General features: G+C 31.8%; 1 protein-coding gene across 1 annotated transcript; it reads right to left on the bottom strand.

Moving 5' to 3' along the window:
- Nucleotides 1-1889: 1889 nt before the first annotated feature.
- LOC133203123 (multiple epidermal growth factor-like domains protein 10) lies at nucleotides 1890-9037 on the bottom strand (the record flags this gene model as incomplete). Its single annotated transcript, XM_061338970.1, has 7 exons — nucleotides 1890-2080; nucleotides 2193-2330; nucleotides 4943-5083; nucleotides 5219-5356; nucleotides 5648-5776; nucleotides 8145-8399; nucleotides 8773-9037. Coding segments are annotated over 7 exons (1257 nt in total), but the record flags the coding sequence as incomplete, so codon positions are not given.
- Nucleotides 9038-20146: the final 11109 nt, after the last annotated feature.

A 20146-nucleotide genomic window follows, 5' to 3' on the forward strand; every position in this document is an offset into this window, starting at 1 on the left:
TTATTAAAATTTATCAAAAGGTACACTGCATTTCAATTATTGTCCCAATCTTAAATCAACTTAACTTCCATATCATAAAGATGTAAAAAAAAAAAAAAAAATCATAGTTCACAATGCACTTTTCGACGTGAAGTCTTTATTGTTTTATGTGGAGTGGGAGGCGGAACAAGTAATTTTTTTCACAGTGAAAGATACATTTTATAATTAAAAAAAAATATTGAAAGATTTTACATAGAGCAGCAATTCCAATTTAAACCCTGTATTGAATGCCATTAAATCTTATTATTATTCATGGAAGTTATTAAATTATTGTTCTCCTTGCTCTTGTTTGCTGGGTTGGCAATTTTTCATCGGGGTGAGTTATCAAATCGCTTTTTAAGGGCAAACACCTAATAGTTCATGATCATTTTTAAATATAATGAAATAATGAAAATATTTCTTAACTTTTAAATTGTTGATGTTTTCTTCAAATCGAGAGCATTACACGTAGTTCATAAATATATTAAAACAAAAAACAAGAAAAAAAAAAAAACTTGTAAAGACCATTCATATTTGAAATCCGAATATGTCTAAATTTGTGACATGTAACCGTCATTCGGTGAAGTCTCTGAATGAGTGAACAAATTCACAAAAGGTACGTTAAACAATATTCATTGAATGAATGAATCATTAAAACAATGGTGCGCATTATTTACATTTTTACGTGACTCAAATCAGGTTTTTAACCTAAACGCAAAGCAGAATGGAATAAACTATCTTATTTCAATTCATATTACAGAATATTTTGTAATGATGTTATTATCAAACTGCTTTAGGAAAAAAATCTTTTAAAGATTGTCTTTTATGTAACACACCTCTGCAATATACTTTCTGATTCAAAAGGAATCATACGGAACATTAGCAAACGAAAAGATGTAAACAAATATGTGCATATTCGTCTTTTTCATAGGCTGAAAAGAAATGTGAACACGTTTAAGAGCAGCTCCTAGCTCATTATATTCATTAACCATTCATCAATAGCCTAATGCACTGGATATAAAATTTTCTATTAAAAGGATCTATGTTTCCAAAATGTATAGGAAGCCTTCTTTAATCCTGAAACTAGGTAATAAATACGGCACGTTCGTTAAGGAGCTTATTCCTCGGTACCATCATCAAATATAAGACATATACCTCCTATTTGTCCAGGGAGAAACATGGGACTATTTTCAAAAATATGACGAACTCAACCCTAATACGGGGACGTGTTTCTGAAAAAAAAGAGGTGTTCTAATTTAATATATTTTGTAAAGAATTTATATAATATTTAAATGGTTCTCACTAATTGATATCTAGAACTGGGGAAAAGAACAATAAAGATTATATTTATTTTGATTGATACTGCCACACCCTCAGATTAAAAGGTAGAATTCATAAAATGTCCATTTATACCAGGGAAAACTTTAAAATAAAAACGATCAAAACACGTAAAATGTCACAAAGCGACGACTGAAAACAGAAAGCAATAGCCAACCTGAGTTACTCAGGTGACCTAAAATAGAGTAATTATGGTGAAATGCACCAGAAAATCAAAATCTAACCAAACTGTTTTACTCTAGAAGATAATGCTAATTTTTTCCTACCGTTTCAGAAAGACATAAGCGATGATGAAAACATTAGCTGTGAATAAGACAAAGAATGTCCCTAATGTGCCATAGAATCTGGACTGCCAGACAGATTCTTCCTCTGTTTGAACTGCAATGTCAATTCATTAATCTTGTTTCAAAGATTGTAGTGCAAGCAATTAGTGGTTGATAAAGATCGGTATTGAAATTTCATTAAATTAACATAAACATTCATATTTGTTAACATTTAAAAAATTCGAAAAAAAAAATCCTTTGACTTCGCTGTTAAAGTTCGAAGGAAATAAGCACTGTGTCTGCTGTCAGAAGCAATTTACCCTTATCACAACGAATTCCCTCCCAGCCTTGTAAACATCCTCTTTGACATTCTCCCGTGGTCCCGTAACATCTTCTGGGTTCCACACAATTGACGCTGCAATTTTCACTACAGTTATTTCCATATTTTCCGATTAAACACCCTGGAAATTAAAGTTGTTTGATCGTGCTGTAACGTGTGAACAAGGGCTTTGCATCAGACTAGTTACATGTATATCGGTATGTGTTTTGATATGATACAGTATGAAATGCTACCTGTCGTACAGAACTCTCCTATAAAACCAGCGTCACAACCCTCAAGACAGGAACCATTGATATGATGGCATTGTTTATATCCCAGACAGGTTCCACATCTATCTGCACACTTCTGTCCATATCTGCCATCGTTGCATTCTTTGATTTAAATAAGAGTAACAAAATATTTCAGAGAAGGTTATAACAAGCATTGTACCAAAAACAGATGCATTCTTTTTTCTATTATTGTTTTTAAATAACGTAGCAAAAACGTTCAGTCAAAAGGGATCAAGAACAATAAATTTACTTGTAGGTATAACCTTTTCCCTTCACGTGAAAAGATCATATGAATAGTACATGTAAAATATATAGCATACCATAGCAAATATACATAATATATTATTAGAATATTTGTATAAGTAAAAGAGGTTTACAGTATTATAGAACAAAGAAACTTTGATATCTACGGAGAATAAAATTAATGTATTACTCAGTAACTACCACAAACAGATGTCCTCGTTTAATTACTATGTTTGAGGTACCCGCCTCCTGTAAATAAGGGTATTGTAATTTTTCAAAATATCTTCTTCCACTTTGAATTTAAATTGCATTGTAAGAAAATATACAATTTGTTACTGAAGAGATCGTCCTTGTCATTGCAAATGAACGTTAAATCTACATTTTTTTCTTCATTTTGAAATCTTTTGTTGTCATTTATATGATATTCATTAAGAAGTATGTAGTAATGTTTCTGCGTAAAAGAAAAAAAAATCAAAATGTCACGAAGGCTACGTCAGCGGGTTCCATATAGCCCGTAACTACGAAAACCCAGAAGGCTCATTAAAGATTCAATTTCGGAATACGAGATTCGAAATTCGAGTTTCGAGATTCAAGATCCAAACTAACCAATCAAAAGGCTGTTTAAGATTCAATTACTCCCCTTTGCAAAGTTTTGACCTTCTAGAAATCGTTGAATATATTTAACCGAAGAAGTCATTTGATTATATTACAATGCAAGAAAGAGAAGAGTGTTATATATATATCAGAACGAAATTAGAAAAAAAAATATTGGGTTTTGGTCTTCAAAATATATTTCAGATTGTATTATAACTTCTTAAATATTATAATAGATTTGTATCAATCATTAACCTGCTTTAAAATCATATTGTTCGCTTTGAAAGGCTTTTTTCTTGTCAAATAAATCCTTTCAGACGTCTCTGGTCGAGCCTCTTTATTGTAAACCACTCATTTATTCTTCGAAAATTACCTCGATAAATATTAAGACTTTAGATGGGATACAACTTCCGGTTGGAGGTAGGATAAAACCAGAGACTTCCGAGCTTTCCATTCCGAGGTCTCTGGCTTTATCCTTCATTTATAACCCAAACCGTAAATAAGATTTATTATCATATTCACTGAAAAAATGACAATGATAGATGTCTCCAAGATCGCAGAAAGTGGTCCTGCGACACCCCCCCCCCCCTCTATTGAGAGGGGGCGACTCCCTCCTGGCCTTTCCGGAATTCGGCAATGATGCGCTTTAGGTGAAATCTGTGACTTCACATTAGCCTACACATTAGCAGAAGGGAATATACACCACTGTTTCCCAATAGGAAAAATACATAAAAAATAAATTTTCAATTACTTATCTTGGTTTAAGGCTTTGGAGATTTGAATTAATTAAAAATTATATATACAATACAGACTGGAATTTATTTTATTCCATATCAAATAGTAGATCAGTCTAACTGCACAAATGTACCCTTAAATGTAATGAGATGTATCCTTAATTAAATATATTGTGTAGTGTAAAGACAATCGTTAGTATTTCATATCAATGTGCTTATCAATGTGCTTATTATATAATTTACCAACCTACTAATTTGGCAATTAAAAGATAAGATCATATAATATTCTATATTCTATATATGTATCTATTGTTTTGTTTAATGAGGAAAATAACATTATATATATATATATATATATATATATATATATATATATATATATATATATATATATATATATATATATATATATATATATATATATATATATATATACATTCAAAACGTTACCCAAAATTCATTTTTATTTTGTTTTGATACATGTAACATTTTTCTTGCATTATTATTTAAACAAATGACCCATTTGTTATAAATATATTCAGTGATTTCTTGATAGTAAAAACTTAATAAAGGGGAGTAATCAAATATTGAATCCGCCTTTTGATTGGTTAGTTTTGATCTTGAATCTCGAAACTCGAGTTTCGAATCTCGTATTTCGAAACTCGTATCTCGTATGAGCCTTCTGGGCTTTCGTACGTAACAAACCTAAGACGATAAAAAAAGAGAGAGTAAATATTTCTTTGCAAATCGCTTAGCACTTTAAGGTGAAAGTTGAAGGTCTTTAGGATGTCAATTTTTGATCTAAGCTTGAAGCCCTTCACCGGTATACGTTGATGTCTCATATGAGTGAATAATCTAGAATGGGACGTAAAACTACAAAACTCAAACGGGTATCTTCACGTATATCAATACCACAAAGATTACAAGCTACGTATATGTAAAGCATGGTGTCATGGCATCACTCAAGAAACAATTCTTCACATAATTTATTTTCATTTAAATTTCTTTACAGGTTTTTGTTTTTCCGTGATAAATGTTAAAGAATCTGTCTCGTACAAAGTTATATCAATTAATTAGACAATAGTATTTAAAATGCAAAGTCCTTCGTTTAAAACAAGGCGAAGTTAAAGTCATAATTCATACCTTCACTGCATTGAAGCCCCTTCCATCCTGACTGGCATCCCCCATCACATTCTCCTGTCGCCCTGTTGCATCTATGGGGTACACCACATTTGTCACTGCAATAACTTTCACAGTTATATCCGAACTTTCCCACAGAACATCCTGAATAATATTGACAATAATGTTTTGATGAGCGGGTCCTAAATTTGATTTAATTATATTAGTTATAATGTACAAAAAATGAGATATTTATTCAAAGCTATAATTACAATGACGTGTTGCTATGGAAAAACTTACCTAATTCACAAAGATTTCCAACATATCCAGCGTCACAACCCTCAAGGCATGAACCATTGCTGTGATGACATTGTTTATAATCGAGACAGGCTCCACATCTATCTGCACAATCCTGTCCATATGTGCCGCCATTGCATTCTATCAAAATATCATTTCTTACATAAAAAGAAATCGGAATAAAAGATTTTTTTTTAACTGTAATATTTTGGTACAAATTCAGATGCTGTTCGATAGGTAAAAATTAACATTATGTCAAATTATCTCGGAAATACATGACATATAAAAGATATGTACAGATCGATTTTTTGGAAAATGTGATACGTAAATTAAATGTTGTCTTTTTTAAGACGCGGAGAGAGATATATTTTTCACACGTTAATAGTTTTTGAAAAAATTACATTTAGGTGATATGATAGTTAGATATTTTACCAAATTTGCATTGATATCCCTGATACCCTGGTTCACACCACTGACATTCTCCTGTTTCTATATGGCAATAACGACAATTGACAGGACAGGGGAGGGAACAAGTAGATCCATAGTAGCCAGAAATACAACCTTGGAATGAAAAAAAGAATATAATAATTTTGAAAGAAAAGTGTTTTTGTGTGTGAATGTGTTAAAATGCTAGATGATAACAACAATTAAATTATATGACAAACAAGATGACTTCAGCTTGTCCATCATGAACTTTCCTTATCTATATAATAATATTCCGCTTTTATGGTGTTTATTCTCCAACTTAATCACTACTCAAGAGCACGATCTGAATACGATCAAGTTTTAAACCGAGGAAGCACTTCGCACATAGTTAATGTTACCAGGATTTCAGCAACTTCGTTTTAAGGCAGGATTTCGTAGATCTTTTGTCGTTATAATCAACTTGTTAGTAAATATAACCAATCACTAAGGCGTATTTTGGCTGACTTGTTTCATATCAAATGTAAGGTCTTTGTTTTAATACAGGATTATAGAATTACCCTTCTTCTTGAAATTAATCAAAGGGCTTACGGTTGGGGTGGACTGTAAACAGGGAATGTCCTCTCCTCCCAAGCACCTGATCCCACCTTAGATTTTCTGGTACTCTAGTAATGTGCGAGAGTTGTCCGTTAAGTTCGTGGACCACCTTGATATTAACTGACAATCATTGATAAAATATATGAAATTATTACTTTCATTAAATTCATGTTTCATTTCATTAATATGCAAGTTTTCATCACAAACAAAGCACAAATAGTTATATTTTTATCAGGTACAAAAAAGGCCCACTCATACCCGGAGCACCAAATTGAAAATCCTTAAGGTTAGTCGACTTCAAAAGCTAAATACATTTAACCTTTCTCAACGTAGTCACCGTTTAAGTCAACACATTTCTTATGACGCTTTAACCAGCAGTAAAAATGTGCACAAACTGTTCTGGTTCCATACATGAAATAATATTCAACACTTCCTGTCTCAGATCCTGCAAATTATCAAACCTCTGTCCGCGTAAAAACGACTTTATGTATGGAAATACGTCAAAGTCCATACGCGCTAAATCCGGGCTGACTGGACTGTTGTTTTGTTTCAGGATCATAGTAGTGGAACCAGCTTTCGTCGGTTGAAATAATTCTGCCCTAAAACCTTGCACCGCCTTTTTTATGAACGGTCTTGACAATTCTACTCTCTTCGCCAAATTTTCAATTGTCAAAATTATAGGCACCCATCGAGCACAGATACGACTCATATTAAGATCATGAGATAAAATCTCATGTAACGAAGTCTTTGAAATTCCACATCTTCCTGCAATTTCTCAAACTGTTAGTCGCCGATCACTGTCAATCACGTCATGAATTTTATTTCTTACAGCACTGCAATCTCGGAAAGATTGCCTTTCTTCACGCATGTCAAAGTGTGAACTGTCCAATCCGTCTGAAAATCTTCTCTGTCACTTAAACAGTAACGAACGGCTTACTTTACTATGTTTCCCCGACTGTTTTAGGAATTTATGGGTCTCTGTTGGTGTTTTTCCGATGTTTACACACGATTTTTTCATTGTTTTCTGCTCCACCTTTTCCGAAAATGTCCCTTTTTTTCGAACAATGACGATCCTGTCTTAATAGATTCTAACCTCGATTTATCTGCCATTTCGAAACATTGAACATTCAAATTTTGTAGGTTTGACGCTAAAACGTTTGTCAACGTCATAATGCGAATGTCATCCAAACTTTCGCGGAGTTTTACAAAATACAAATGAAATGTATAGAGTGAAACAACTTTTTAATTAAGACTTTGCTGTCGGGGTCACCATCCTAAGTCTAATAATGAAGACATAATTGTAATTATACATTTAAAATTGAATGGAATTTTACTTTCTATAATTCACATATAGCAAAGGATTTTAAATGTGGTAATAATAAATATTTATGACACAACTTTTATTTAAATTTTAGCTTGTCCGCGAACTCTACGGACAACCCTCGTATTTATGCCCTGTTCACGGATTTAATTTTTTTTTTTTTATTATTATTATTATTAATATTATTATTATTATTATTTTGATGAAACACTGTTTGTTAGTTTCCCCTTTTCATTAAAGGTATTTATTTTGCCTCGAACTGGAATTGGTTTTTCGATAAAGACAAGCGTTATTTTAAAATAGTTGTTTTCAAATTACTGTTACAGTAATATAAAAGATAGAACATATTATGTTATAGTAACCTAGAAATATATAAGGATATTGAATCTTAAAGAAGCCTCATCTTAAGTGGCATTTTCAATCAGATATATTTTTTGTATACACTTATTTACAAACCAAATAATTAACACCATTGTCTATTATAGAATTAATCTCTGAAACATAACTTCGTAAGAGACGCAATGACTTTGTGGGAAAAGACAAATAGATTTTACATCTTAATAATGAAAGAGTTAACTAACAACATACCAAGGACCTCCACCTCACAAAGATCATTATATGCGTTGCTGGAATATTCCCCGGGATAACTAACACCTGATAGTCTCTCATTATAGTAGATGACGTATTGTCCATGCACAGGGCATGTTATATTGACGACTGCAGGTATAGTTGATCTGGTATAATTTGTGTCATGGAAACACAAGTGACCATTTGACCTCTCTGTTGTGTTCGATATATAAACATAAAATCCTAAAAATCTTGATGTGTGGAGATTTGATGCGTCTAGAATTTAGAATTTTAAATTAACATATACAAATTAATTCCAAGGTAAACTCTAACTCAAAATTGATTCATTTAACATTTGATTATATTCATACTCAAAGAAGCAGCTTTTTCCTTAAAAACTTCTTACTTGAAGAAAAAAGCGCGGGCGGATAACATTGCTTGTTATTCAAATATTATGTCTATTTTTTTTCTCGTACACAAATAATTCATTAACCTTTCTGAAAGTTTCTAATATAAGAATACTCTAACATGATTTATTAAAAGTTTGTCTTTGAATTACAAATGCATTAATAAGATTCAATTACATATTTTAGAAATATGAGGCTTTCTTCTGAAACATTTTGAAGAATTCAGTCAAAGATAATCTTACCCCACACATTGTTATCGGTCCTGTAATAAATCCAAATTTCACCAATGCTGTAAATTGATGTCAGGTTTACCCACCAGGTGGCGCTCCTTTGGCCTGCTGATATTGCACATTGTCCTCCACCAGGGCTTAAGTTAGTCTTCAGGCCATCCACTGCATTACTGGAGGAGTAGTAGGTCGATGAACTAATCTGTTGTGATTGCCATGTTGGATTATTCAAAGCCACATTCACTAAAATTATTATTTTAAACTTTGGTTTATCAGCTTGTTAGAGCAAAGAAATCTGTGAAACGTATCCAAGAAAATCATTTTCAGAGAAATTAAAAAAGAAATCGAGGCAGTTTCTAAAATACAGTAATTTAGATTCAACAAGTACACACAAAATATATTTTAGAATACTTAGAAAGTCGCTATATAATGTACTGTATGGAACGTTACAAAGAGAAGCAACGTTTGTCTTACCTATCACAATATTCCTTGTACAGTAATATGTGAAAACTAAATTATATAAAATTTCATCAAGTTCAAAACTTTTTTTAACTTTAAAACATTCTCTAAAAGTCAATTCACTGTTCAATAACTACTGATGCTCAAATTCAGAAATTAACATATTTAAGATAAAATGTAGTCAAGTAACTAGAATTAAACATAATAAACTTTTGAATCGTGAAGGCACTTAAGTCTAACCAAAATATGAACGGCAGGAATGATTTCATGATCTCCATCTCAATTGTACACGAATATGCCAATGACTGCTTGTACTTACTTTTATTTTATCTTATTATTTTTTCTTTTATTTTGTGATTGAGGCTATTTCATATAATTTCACATAAAATTTTACCTTTTCGCCTCCACTATTATATCTGGAATAAATTTCTTCCGCCAGTCTAGAATGGACTTTACCATATTTCAAATATTATTACAATGCACCCTTTTACGGAGATTATTCTCTTATCTTCTTAATGTCAAACGAACTTTAAAGTTATTTTTGACAAAGAATCTGGGGGGATAAGACGAGCCATGTGCCCATGCCCATTTTTCGGCTATGCAAGAACATTTATTGGAAAAAATCTCTCAATTGTTCGAATTTACTTCAGCATTTTAATGTTTACCGTAGTTTTCAAAATGATATTTATATTCTAAACAAGCTAAACAGTTGACTTTCATTTACTGTCACAAATGTCTAACATGGGTAAGGACTTCTATTTAATTAATCTGCATATTGAGTGTTAACACTTATTGTGGAGATATTATAAAAATGTTAACATCGTTTATAATGATAATGGTGATCTAGAAGAGCTTTTATTTAAAATGAATAAAAACGGGAATAAAAGTATTCAAATATCTATTATAATTCTTATCCGGCATATTAAATAATTTACTGTAAATAAGTTCATTACTACATGTATATATTTTATTTTCAGTGAAAAATATGTTATTCCTAAAGACATTTTTTATAAAGTAAAACAAAATTAAAACCAAAAAAAAAAAAAAAAAAAAATCAAAAAATCAGAGTATGACTCGAACACTTTCCTCAATAAACGTCCCTTTAAAGAGCTCCTCGCTAACCACTAGACCACGGAGTCGCACTTACATGTCTATTTAAATAGCATACAGTTCTCTATATTTAGCAAGCGTTTTTGGACTTAGAATTTTTTAAAACCACGGTGAAAATCTAAGTAAGTTAACTTAATTTTTTATGTAGAGTGGGTCTTCATACCAAATTTTTGCAAATGTAAAAAGCAACATCTTTCCATTGCCTTTCATTTATCGTTCTCAAAAAAATGGTACGATGACCCACTCTATTTAAAAAATGTAGTTATATCATCCAATTTATGTCAGTTTCTGTGAAAATTGAGCGTGATGCCATTTTGTTCTGTTAATCAGAATCATTTTCGCTGTTACAGTATTCAGGTTTTGTCAAATTTGTATGCAAATGGTAATAAGCATTACATTAATTCAACAAAAAGTGAAATTTTTGTAAAATGAATTTATTGATTTTTTATCGATCGTTATGTAGGCATATGGCTCGGCTTATCCCCCCAGTTTCTTTGAATCCTTGTATCACGAACCTATTCTTTTTCCTTTGCTTGTAGTAGTGCATTTAAATCTTGATACACTAAGGGGGAGTATCTTCCAATATCAGGAAGTTTTTGTACAGAAACAGAACAAATCTGTACAATAACTTCTAACCAAATCACAGGAAGTCCCAGCTCCTTTTAAATAAAGGGAAACAATTTCAAGAAACCTTTTTATCACTGCTTGTAGCAAAGTTTTTTAGCCTCCAAATGGTTTCATACATTTCAATTCATTAATAGTCTTCATTCTTAAAAATTGAAAGAAATATTACAATTAAGAAAATAATGTCCATTAGTTATGTCGGACAAACTTTCAGAAGTATAGAAACGAGGCATTTTCAGCTGCATTTAGGCCAATTCACCCTTCTAAGTCTTACTGGCGCGTCCCATGAAATCCACGTATATTTCAGAGCTGTCCTCCCCAACAACAAACTGGCTACACTCAAGTTCGTTATGCTCGTCATGTCCCATTAAACCTAAGAGTTTACAGTTATAGTAGAACATGGCATGTTGTTCTTCCACATCCTTTCTTCAACTCAGCTTGTTGAATCGCCTTTCAAAACCCGCGCTTCAGAGGGTTTTGCGTTTTGATCGGAAATATCAGCTACTGGGTCCACTGTTTCTAGCTTGAAAGAACCAAACTCGGTTCCAGTTGCATTGCCCATATATTCGGCACCATTCAAATTCAGAATTCACACAGACCCTCGGATGTGGCGTTTTCTTCTTCAATTTCATCACGTACCTGCGAAATTCAATATCCTCTTTGATAGCTCCGCATATGTTAGAAAAGTCTTAATCACCTAAAATCACCGGAGTTAAAAGTCAACAAATCTTCTAATACGTCCATCCTCTTCAACTCTATCTACGTAAATGACAAAACGCGCAGCAATGTTGGCAGAATATGACGAGGAATTAGCGAAATGGCCCGAAAGTTAAAAGAACCAATAAAATACCGACTGCAGAGGCGAAAAAATATAAAAGAATTGATCAAATTCTGAAGATACTTTTGCGGACTGTGTTACGGAAAACCACGATGTTTTGGCGACCTGCCTTACTTTCGCGGGCTGTGTTATGGAAAACCCCAATATTTTTTGGGAATTGTGTTAAATGATATATTCACATGCTGTTTTATGGAAATTTTTGGCAACAATATTTCGAGCTTTCTGTTTGATTCGTCGATACAAATCGGTTAAATTACATTTATCTCGTGAAGTATGGAGGGGGGCGGACACTCCTTTGCTTCTCAAAATCCATGATATATCCATGATACACTAGAAAAAAATGTACCTTAAGGGCATACGCAACGTACCTTACCTACTGATAATTTTTCAAGATATTCTTAATTTACGATTATAGTGCCATCAGCTGTTCGTCGACAAAAATTCAGCATGCTTTACCAGGGGTTTTGAATAGATATCAATTGATGAAAATTCTTGTATAATTCAAAGAAAAAATACACAAAAATTACTAAACACATATTTTAGATGTTTTGTTTATCCAAACTTGTTTTAGAAGAAGTGTACAACAGCATATATAGACATACAGATGTAGTACACAATTCCTTTAATTATTGGAACTCTTCAACTCCAGTGAAAAAGACAATAAAGTTCAAACTACATTGCGTATGTCCTTAACTATAACTTACCACATTAATAGGTTGAATTATATTCTTACAATATCATAGGTTTTATAGGTTTTCCTGATGTAGTTGAATGTGAAACATTACATTTACCTCATTTAGTTACAGTCTATCCTTTTGGCCAAGACTTGAACAAACATAAATCTTACAAAGAATATGCATTTATATCCACATGACAATTGATTCTTAGATGTTCTCTCAAAGGAATAAAAAGGTTCTTAATTAAAATAATGGGTCATATTATTGATTATTATTTATTCTATAGGTAGACATGTGATAATGCTTTTCATCATGGTTTATGTACAAGTGTATGCTACGTCTCATGAAAAATTTTATATAACTTTCACTGACAAAATGCACTAATGAAAACTTTGAAACTGAAAATGATATAAGTCTAACAAAGATACATAAATGTTATTACGAAGGACCCATGGACCACATCGCTCACCTGAACACATTGGTTGGAAAGAAGCAGAAATCAGTTAAGTATTGAACGGTAGGTTGGGGTAAACTATAGTTTTCACTACCTCAGGATGATTCCATATCAATATTACTTATCTTGGCTTTCCTGTTCTTAAATCGAAGAATTTTAAAGATTTTTTTCTTTCTCACCGTTCACTATAGCTCAGTCGGTAGAGCGCTCGCTCCGTAATCGGGAGGTCGTGAGTTCGAATCTCGGCCGCGACTGACCTAAGTCGATGAAAAAATGGGTAGCAACTGTTCCTTCGCCATGCGCTCGGCACTTTGAAGTGAAAGTTGCGGCCCCGTCCTACTAACCCTAAATTTGAAAAAAAAAAAAAATGAATCTACACTACTTGAGGATGATTCTGTAATAATATGACTTATCATGGCTTTGCCGTTCCTGAACTAAATATTTTTTTTCAAGATGATTGCTAAATATTCTTATGCAAAAATAAGACCCTCTGTTGCCCCCCCCCCCTAAAAAATTAATTCTACTATACCATAAGTTGCCTCTGTATAAATATGACTAATAATGGCTTTGTTGTTTTTGAGAAGAAGATTTTTAAAGATATTTCCTATGTAAGATGTATGATAAGGTTCTTACAAGTGATATATAGGTTTTCTTTTTACTCGATCTGAGTTAATGATTAGAATGATTATTAAGACACCTCTGTTTGAGGGTATATAACACAGTACTTAAATTTTCTCTTATCTAGAGTGAGTAAGGTACCACTAGCACCGTGTGTCTAGATTCCCATTGATAGATAAGAACCGGGTGTCTCAATCTTATTCAGGTTTACTACACCTAGAACTGAACATCAATCCCTTAGAATATTTGCCACTGGTGTTTATAGCTTTTGCACTTTTATTTCTTTCTTTCCCTTAAGGTTTTCCATCCCCAATAGGACCAAATTCTCTGTCCTCGAATGTCTATCACGTACATGATACTCTGATATTAATTTAAAGCACTACTTAGTAGAAAAGAACTTACCAAGAGAAAGTTTCAAAAATGCAATAAACTTAGCAGTAACTATTTAACAAAGAATGCATTAAAGTCTATGGTGACAAGCAAGTTCTTTTAAAAATAAAACTTCAAATAATATCAATAAATATTGTGGTGTAAAGATGCATTAAAACATTAGAAATAGAATGACAATAGAAAACGATTTTGTTTATTAATTAAAAACAGAGAGAGATTACTCTTATCACAATTTAATGCCATAAATTAGGACACATCTCATCCCTATATACTTATGGTAATAAATAGGAACTGTGTCTAAATATATGTAGTATTAAACCCCCTTCAGATCTATTATGTATTCAATTTCAATGAATCTGTTGCTCTTAGGGATGTAATACCTTAACTTCTGAATTGCTGATTTAACATTTTACTTTTTCAGCTAGCTTCTGAATGCCTAATTTTCGAAAAGCTTTGCCTTACATACCCTTTGGTTTTGCTAGTCCATTCCAAGGGTTGTCAGGTCACAAGTTTTCCACTATTTGAAGTTTCAAAAAGGGTTTTACTCAAATGCCCCAAAACCATTATACCTATATATTCCTATGTAAAACTTTGACCAACTGTTTTTGCCCTGCTCTAACGCGAGGGTTCATGAATTGAACAAACTTGAATCTACACTACCTGAGATTACTTCTAGATTTGTATCAATATGACTGATAATGTCTTAAATGTCTTGAGAAGAAGATTTTTAAAATATATTTCGTATATATAACTGTGGTAAATGTTGACCCCTGTTGGCTCTGCCCTACCCCCATGGGTCATGATTGGAACTAACTTGAATCGACACTACCTGAGGATAATTCTATCATAACATGACTAATCATGGCTTTGCTGTTCTCGAGAAGATATTTAAAGCCATTCCCTATATATCCCTATGTAAAACTTAAACCCCCTCTTGCGGCCCCGCCCTTCCCCCGGGGGTTATGGTATGAACACACTGGAATCTAGAGTATGTAATTACGTTTTCACATGTCAAGATTCATCTTTTCTTGCCCAATGGTTCTTGAAGATTTTTAAAAGATGACACCAAATTTTTACTAATTTTTAATTATCTCCCCTTAAAAGAGGGCGCGGCACTTCCGTTGAGCAAACTTTCCTTCCCCAAAGAATGTTTGGTGTCAAGTTTGGTTGAAATCGGCCTTGTGGCTCTTAGGAAGAAGTCGAAAATGTGATAAGTTTACAGACGACAGACCGATGCTGGGGACTCTTTGATCAGTAAAGCTCACTTGAGCATTCGGCTCAAGTGAGTTAATAACGATCAGAATTAGCTTTGTTGTCAAAAACAGAAGAATACAGCCAAGCAATAACCTTTCTTGAACTATCAAACATGTAAATTCTGTAGAAATTTAATTGCATAAAGATAATCGTTTAAATAATTAGAAATACCTTTTTACAGCAACAATAGAACTTAGTCCCCATGTTAATTACTACGTAAGATTGTTTAATGTAGCTCAGGAAGAGATTTTTTTTTTTTTTAAATAAAAAAATTAACCATTGTCATTTTTATTCTCAGATTGTTTGCAATTGGGTCATTCCAAGTTTTTTCTATGTTTAGCGTCCACCCATCTTTCAAAAACCTACCTACCTATTCGCAAAAAACACACAAGCCAAATAATAAAACACAGACAATATAGTCTTTAAAATGACGTATGTCATTTAAAGCATTTGACTTCATAAATCTATTATTCTCGTAGAAAGATCTATTCTTTAGCAAAAGTAAGGTATTAAATGTTTAAAATATACCTAATATCACACATTGTAGACAGATACTTAGAGAAACTGATAGAATTTAAAGATTTTGACCAGAATAATCAGTTTCAGGACTCCTGATTTTGTTTGTTTTTTCTAATATGGGGTGTCAAAAACCAAGGCGCACGTGGACGCTAAACATAAAAAAAAAACTTGGAATGGCCTTGGTAGTAAATGAGTCAATAGAAAACCATTGAGATAAGGTTCCAGGTGTTCAGGTTATTGAAGGTATATTCAAATTAGAACCATAATTTTATTCGTCCTGAAATTTGTTTTAGGACAGACGGAAAAAAATATCAAGGTTTTTACAATGCAATAAACAATTTTACGTACATCTGATATCGTATTCTTAAAAACAAATATCTTTACTTGTAAAATGTTACATCTTTGTGTCTATGGATATGAAATAAAACATTTAAATTTTAAACGGTCTTACACTTAAACTAAGATAATTTTTTTTCAATAAAAACCTTGAAATCATACCTTGCCCATGTGTAAAATCTTTTGCATAAATCAAAACATATATCACTATGCTCTTCAGCGCCATGATCCGTAAATATCTACAATCTTTAAGGAAATGTGGAAATGGGAGTAAGTGATGTGACTTTCTCTTTTCTCGTGTGATCATCAACCATATCAAAAATCACAAAATAAAAGAAGGCTTTACTTTGAGAATCTATTTAAAACAGATTTAAAACAGATACTGCTTTTTCAATGTACTGGTGTTCAAGGATATAAGCGACAGCCTTAGTCTTAACGGAAGTGATTTTTTGAATGGCTTACATTTCTTGCAGATATTCAAAGGAGGAAAAAAAGTTTAATGTATATTATTTGTCTTTAAAAAATGATAAACGGTATCCAATTCCTGTATCAGTTAATATATAACATGTTTTGACATTAAACTGTTGTTCTTGTATTGGCAATTTTTTTTCTTCTGTTTTTTTTTTTTTTTTTTTTTTTTTTTGAGGGGGGGGGGGATTGAGTTGGGGCATTGTTTTGTTTTCCGTTTGTTTGTTTGTTTGTTTTTTACTTATTGGGATTTCGAACATTACTAGCATCAAGCAACACGTTTTACGTGTTTCATCAGAATGTAAAATTAAAACAAATATTTAAATTATTACTGTAGGGGAAAATAAGGAGTATTTGACATTAGCTAAGAATGCAAAAATATCCAAATTGCTTGTCTATTTGCTAAGACGTCTTTCGATTCCCATACAAACATGGAAATTAAAGATGCCTCTCCTACATTGAAAATTGAACATAAAAATAGTGGATTGATTGATTATTATTGTTTAACGCCGAGTCGGCAATATTTCAGCCATATTTCGGCGATAAAAATAGTGGATAGTTCGATACTAATAGTGGATAGTTCGATACTAATTTAAAAGGGTATTCTGGTTAGGAATTAATTAAAGAGTTCTGAATTTTATAAAAATTAAATACAAACAATTTTGTTTACATTTCCAATAAATTTCCCCTATGATTCTTTACCAAATAGATAACAGTTCATTTTCTCATGAACTACCATGGATGAGCATGAATATCTCCATTGTTACGTGAAAATACCCTACTTGACGTCAAACAGAAAAAATAATATAAATATAAGAGATGAATTTAATTTTTGAAAATTCATGAGGTACATGAACTACAACGCTTCACATCTGCATATTTATCACGAAGCGCTTCATGAAATATGCCGGCGTGAAGCGTCGTAATTCATGTCCTCACGAATCTTCAAAAATTAAATTCGTTTCTTAAAACGAATCCCTACACCGTTCAAAACACAACGTATCAGGTTTAGAATGATTTAATTACGCAGCGAAACGCATTGCAAGTTCGGACTATTCATTTCACATCATATCAAAAAACAATAAATTTGACTGCCAGTCATTCATGTAATATATATAGATTCATGTTTATAAATCAGATTTTTTATAATTAAAAATAAATTGAGGAAATACGTCAACTAATTATGATAATTTGTACTCTACAATGCCAATAATAAGTAGAATATCTTCAAATTAACCGAAAGAAATGAACTGAAAAATATACATATTAAGGACTGATTCAAAAGAATAAGAGAAAAAACAATTTCTTAATGATAAAAATCCATACAAAAAAGGGTTAAAAAAAAACAGGAAAGTTGATTATTCTGTTGTGGTCAAATATTTTTTTCCATTGAAAATAGACAAATATCGAGAATAAATGTCATGAAAAAATAAACGCATTACTATACGTTATATAATGATGAATAAATAACTTAAAAGGAGATTAGCTTTCGCAGATTTTGGAATATGAATATGAATCCTAACCCCCCACCCCCCCCCCACCCCAAGTAAAATGTTTCAATAATAGAGCATGGTTTATGTTTTTCCAATTCCTCGGCCATTTGTACCTTACTCCCCCCCCCCCCCCCCCCCAAACATTCAAACATGAAGTTTGACAATAAAAATGCGATTTTAAAATATTCTTAATAATATTTAAACTTAAGTCTAACAGAATTGCAGAGAACTGCTTTGAAACAATGCATTTAATATGATTTTGAAGTATTAAAAGCAAACAGTGAACATTTTTGTGACATGTTAATGCTCTTTTAGGACATCGAAAGTGGCGGCAAAGCAGGTGCTTTCTGTCAATAACATGATAGATCAGTTGGTAGAGCTGATAAGGTCTTGGGTTTGTGTCCAATCTCTATTTGTCATCCTTTAAAACACATTCTCTCTTGATAAATATGTAACTAATATTATAACATGGACTGGATTGACGTTCAAGGAATCCAACTTATGCATCTAGGCTTGTGCATTAGAGTGAAAGGTACATTGTAATTCTGAAATATGATAGTCTTGTAAGTTTACTCATTAGCATGTCAAATATTTTTTTTACACCTCTTAAATTTTGTTGATAGGTTTTGAGTTCAATTTGGTTCACTTTTGGCGATCCATTATATAAATATATACATAATTAAAACAACTGATTTTGATGTCTATTTTGTGAATAAAAATATATCTAAAAAAAAAAAAACTATTACAGTGACAACAATAAACTGTAAGAATGGACTACAAGGATTTTTGTATAATAAGTGTTTTTGAGTAAATATCGGTCTTTATTTTTATTTTTTTTTTTACCCCCATGATATTTACACAATTTATTAAGTATTGGTTATCATTATTTATGTTTTAAATACGATCTAGGAATCTAAGAAGATTGAGGCTTAAGCTCCTTTAAGCTTGAATGAGAATAAGTGAAATGAGAAAAAAAAAATACTCAAGCCGATTAGGTATTTTTAAAACTCGTTTTGCATTAACCGTAAGTAATGCAATTGGAAAGCTGCACTTTAGCCACGAGGAAGTTGTTAATGCAAACATTAAATAAGAATAACTTTTTTCCCTTTTACATTTGCAAAATAAACAGATCAAATGAATTTGTGTTGACACATGACTACCATCGAAATAAAAAGAGCTTGTTGATAAAGATTTATCTTATATCTTTTTAGGGAAACAATTAAGTAAATTAAGTGAGTAAAATTTTATGCGTTGTAACTGCAAACTTGATATACAACAAAAATTGTACCCCTTTTAATAGAAAAAATGATCATTTAATCTATGAAGTGAGTTAGCACAGAACATAATAAAAATGAAATATTTATTAAAAAATATACTCTCTGTACGCTTTCCAAGGGATGATCTCCTGTAGATAAAGCAAAGCAAACTATGCAATAAACTTCAACTGCAAACCAGTCCTCAATCTAAGAAAACTACATACGAATAGCCTTAACATGCGTTGTTTGTATGGTGTATATTAACGGAGAAAATTGGGCAGAGAAATGTATTCATAAATATGGATAGGAAAAAAAAAGTATTGGAAGTAATGATAGACTTTGACCTCATCAGTTTGATTTAGATGTGATTGCTATTCCAAATTAAATTGTTAAGTGCCAATTTTTTTTTTAAATGATAAAAAAAAAAGTTTTTTTCTTTCAGCAAAAAAGAAAAAAAAGTAAAAAACCGTGTGATAATATTTTCTTATAATGTGGTAAAGGCACTCTTGTAACAAAAACGGAAATATGATATCAGAATGTAGTTGTGATATAATAGAAGGTATTTATTTATTTATTTATTTTTTTTTGTTGTTGTTGTTTTAGTTTAGTTTAAGGAAGGAAGAATAATCACGAGGAAATACAAATATTTTTTGTCAACTATTCGCGATAAATACATGTAATCGGATATTTTTATTCTCTGTGAATTTTGAAAGAAAAGAGGTATGGGAAAAGGCATCGAAAATATAAAAAAGCTGACAAGATCTTTTTTTAAAGCAAAAATATTCGGAATGACCAACTCTTATAGTTTTCAATTACATTTACACATATGCCTACCCATTAGGAGAGGTGAAATTTGACATAAATTTAGTTTGGCGTATAGACGCGTTCTTTAA

The sequence above is a fragment of the Saccostrea echinata genome, unplaced genomic scaffold (assembly GCF_033153115.1).
Source record: "Saccostrea echinata isolate AGI-Se365-2 ecotype Australia unplaced genomic scaffold, CSIRO_AGI_Sech_v1 ptg000048l, whole genome shotgun sequence".
Taxonomy (NCBI): Eukaryota; Metazoa; Mollusca; class Bivalvia; order Ostreida; family Ostreidae; genus Saccostrea; species Saccostrea echinata.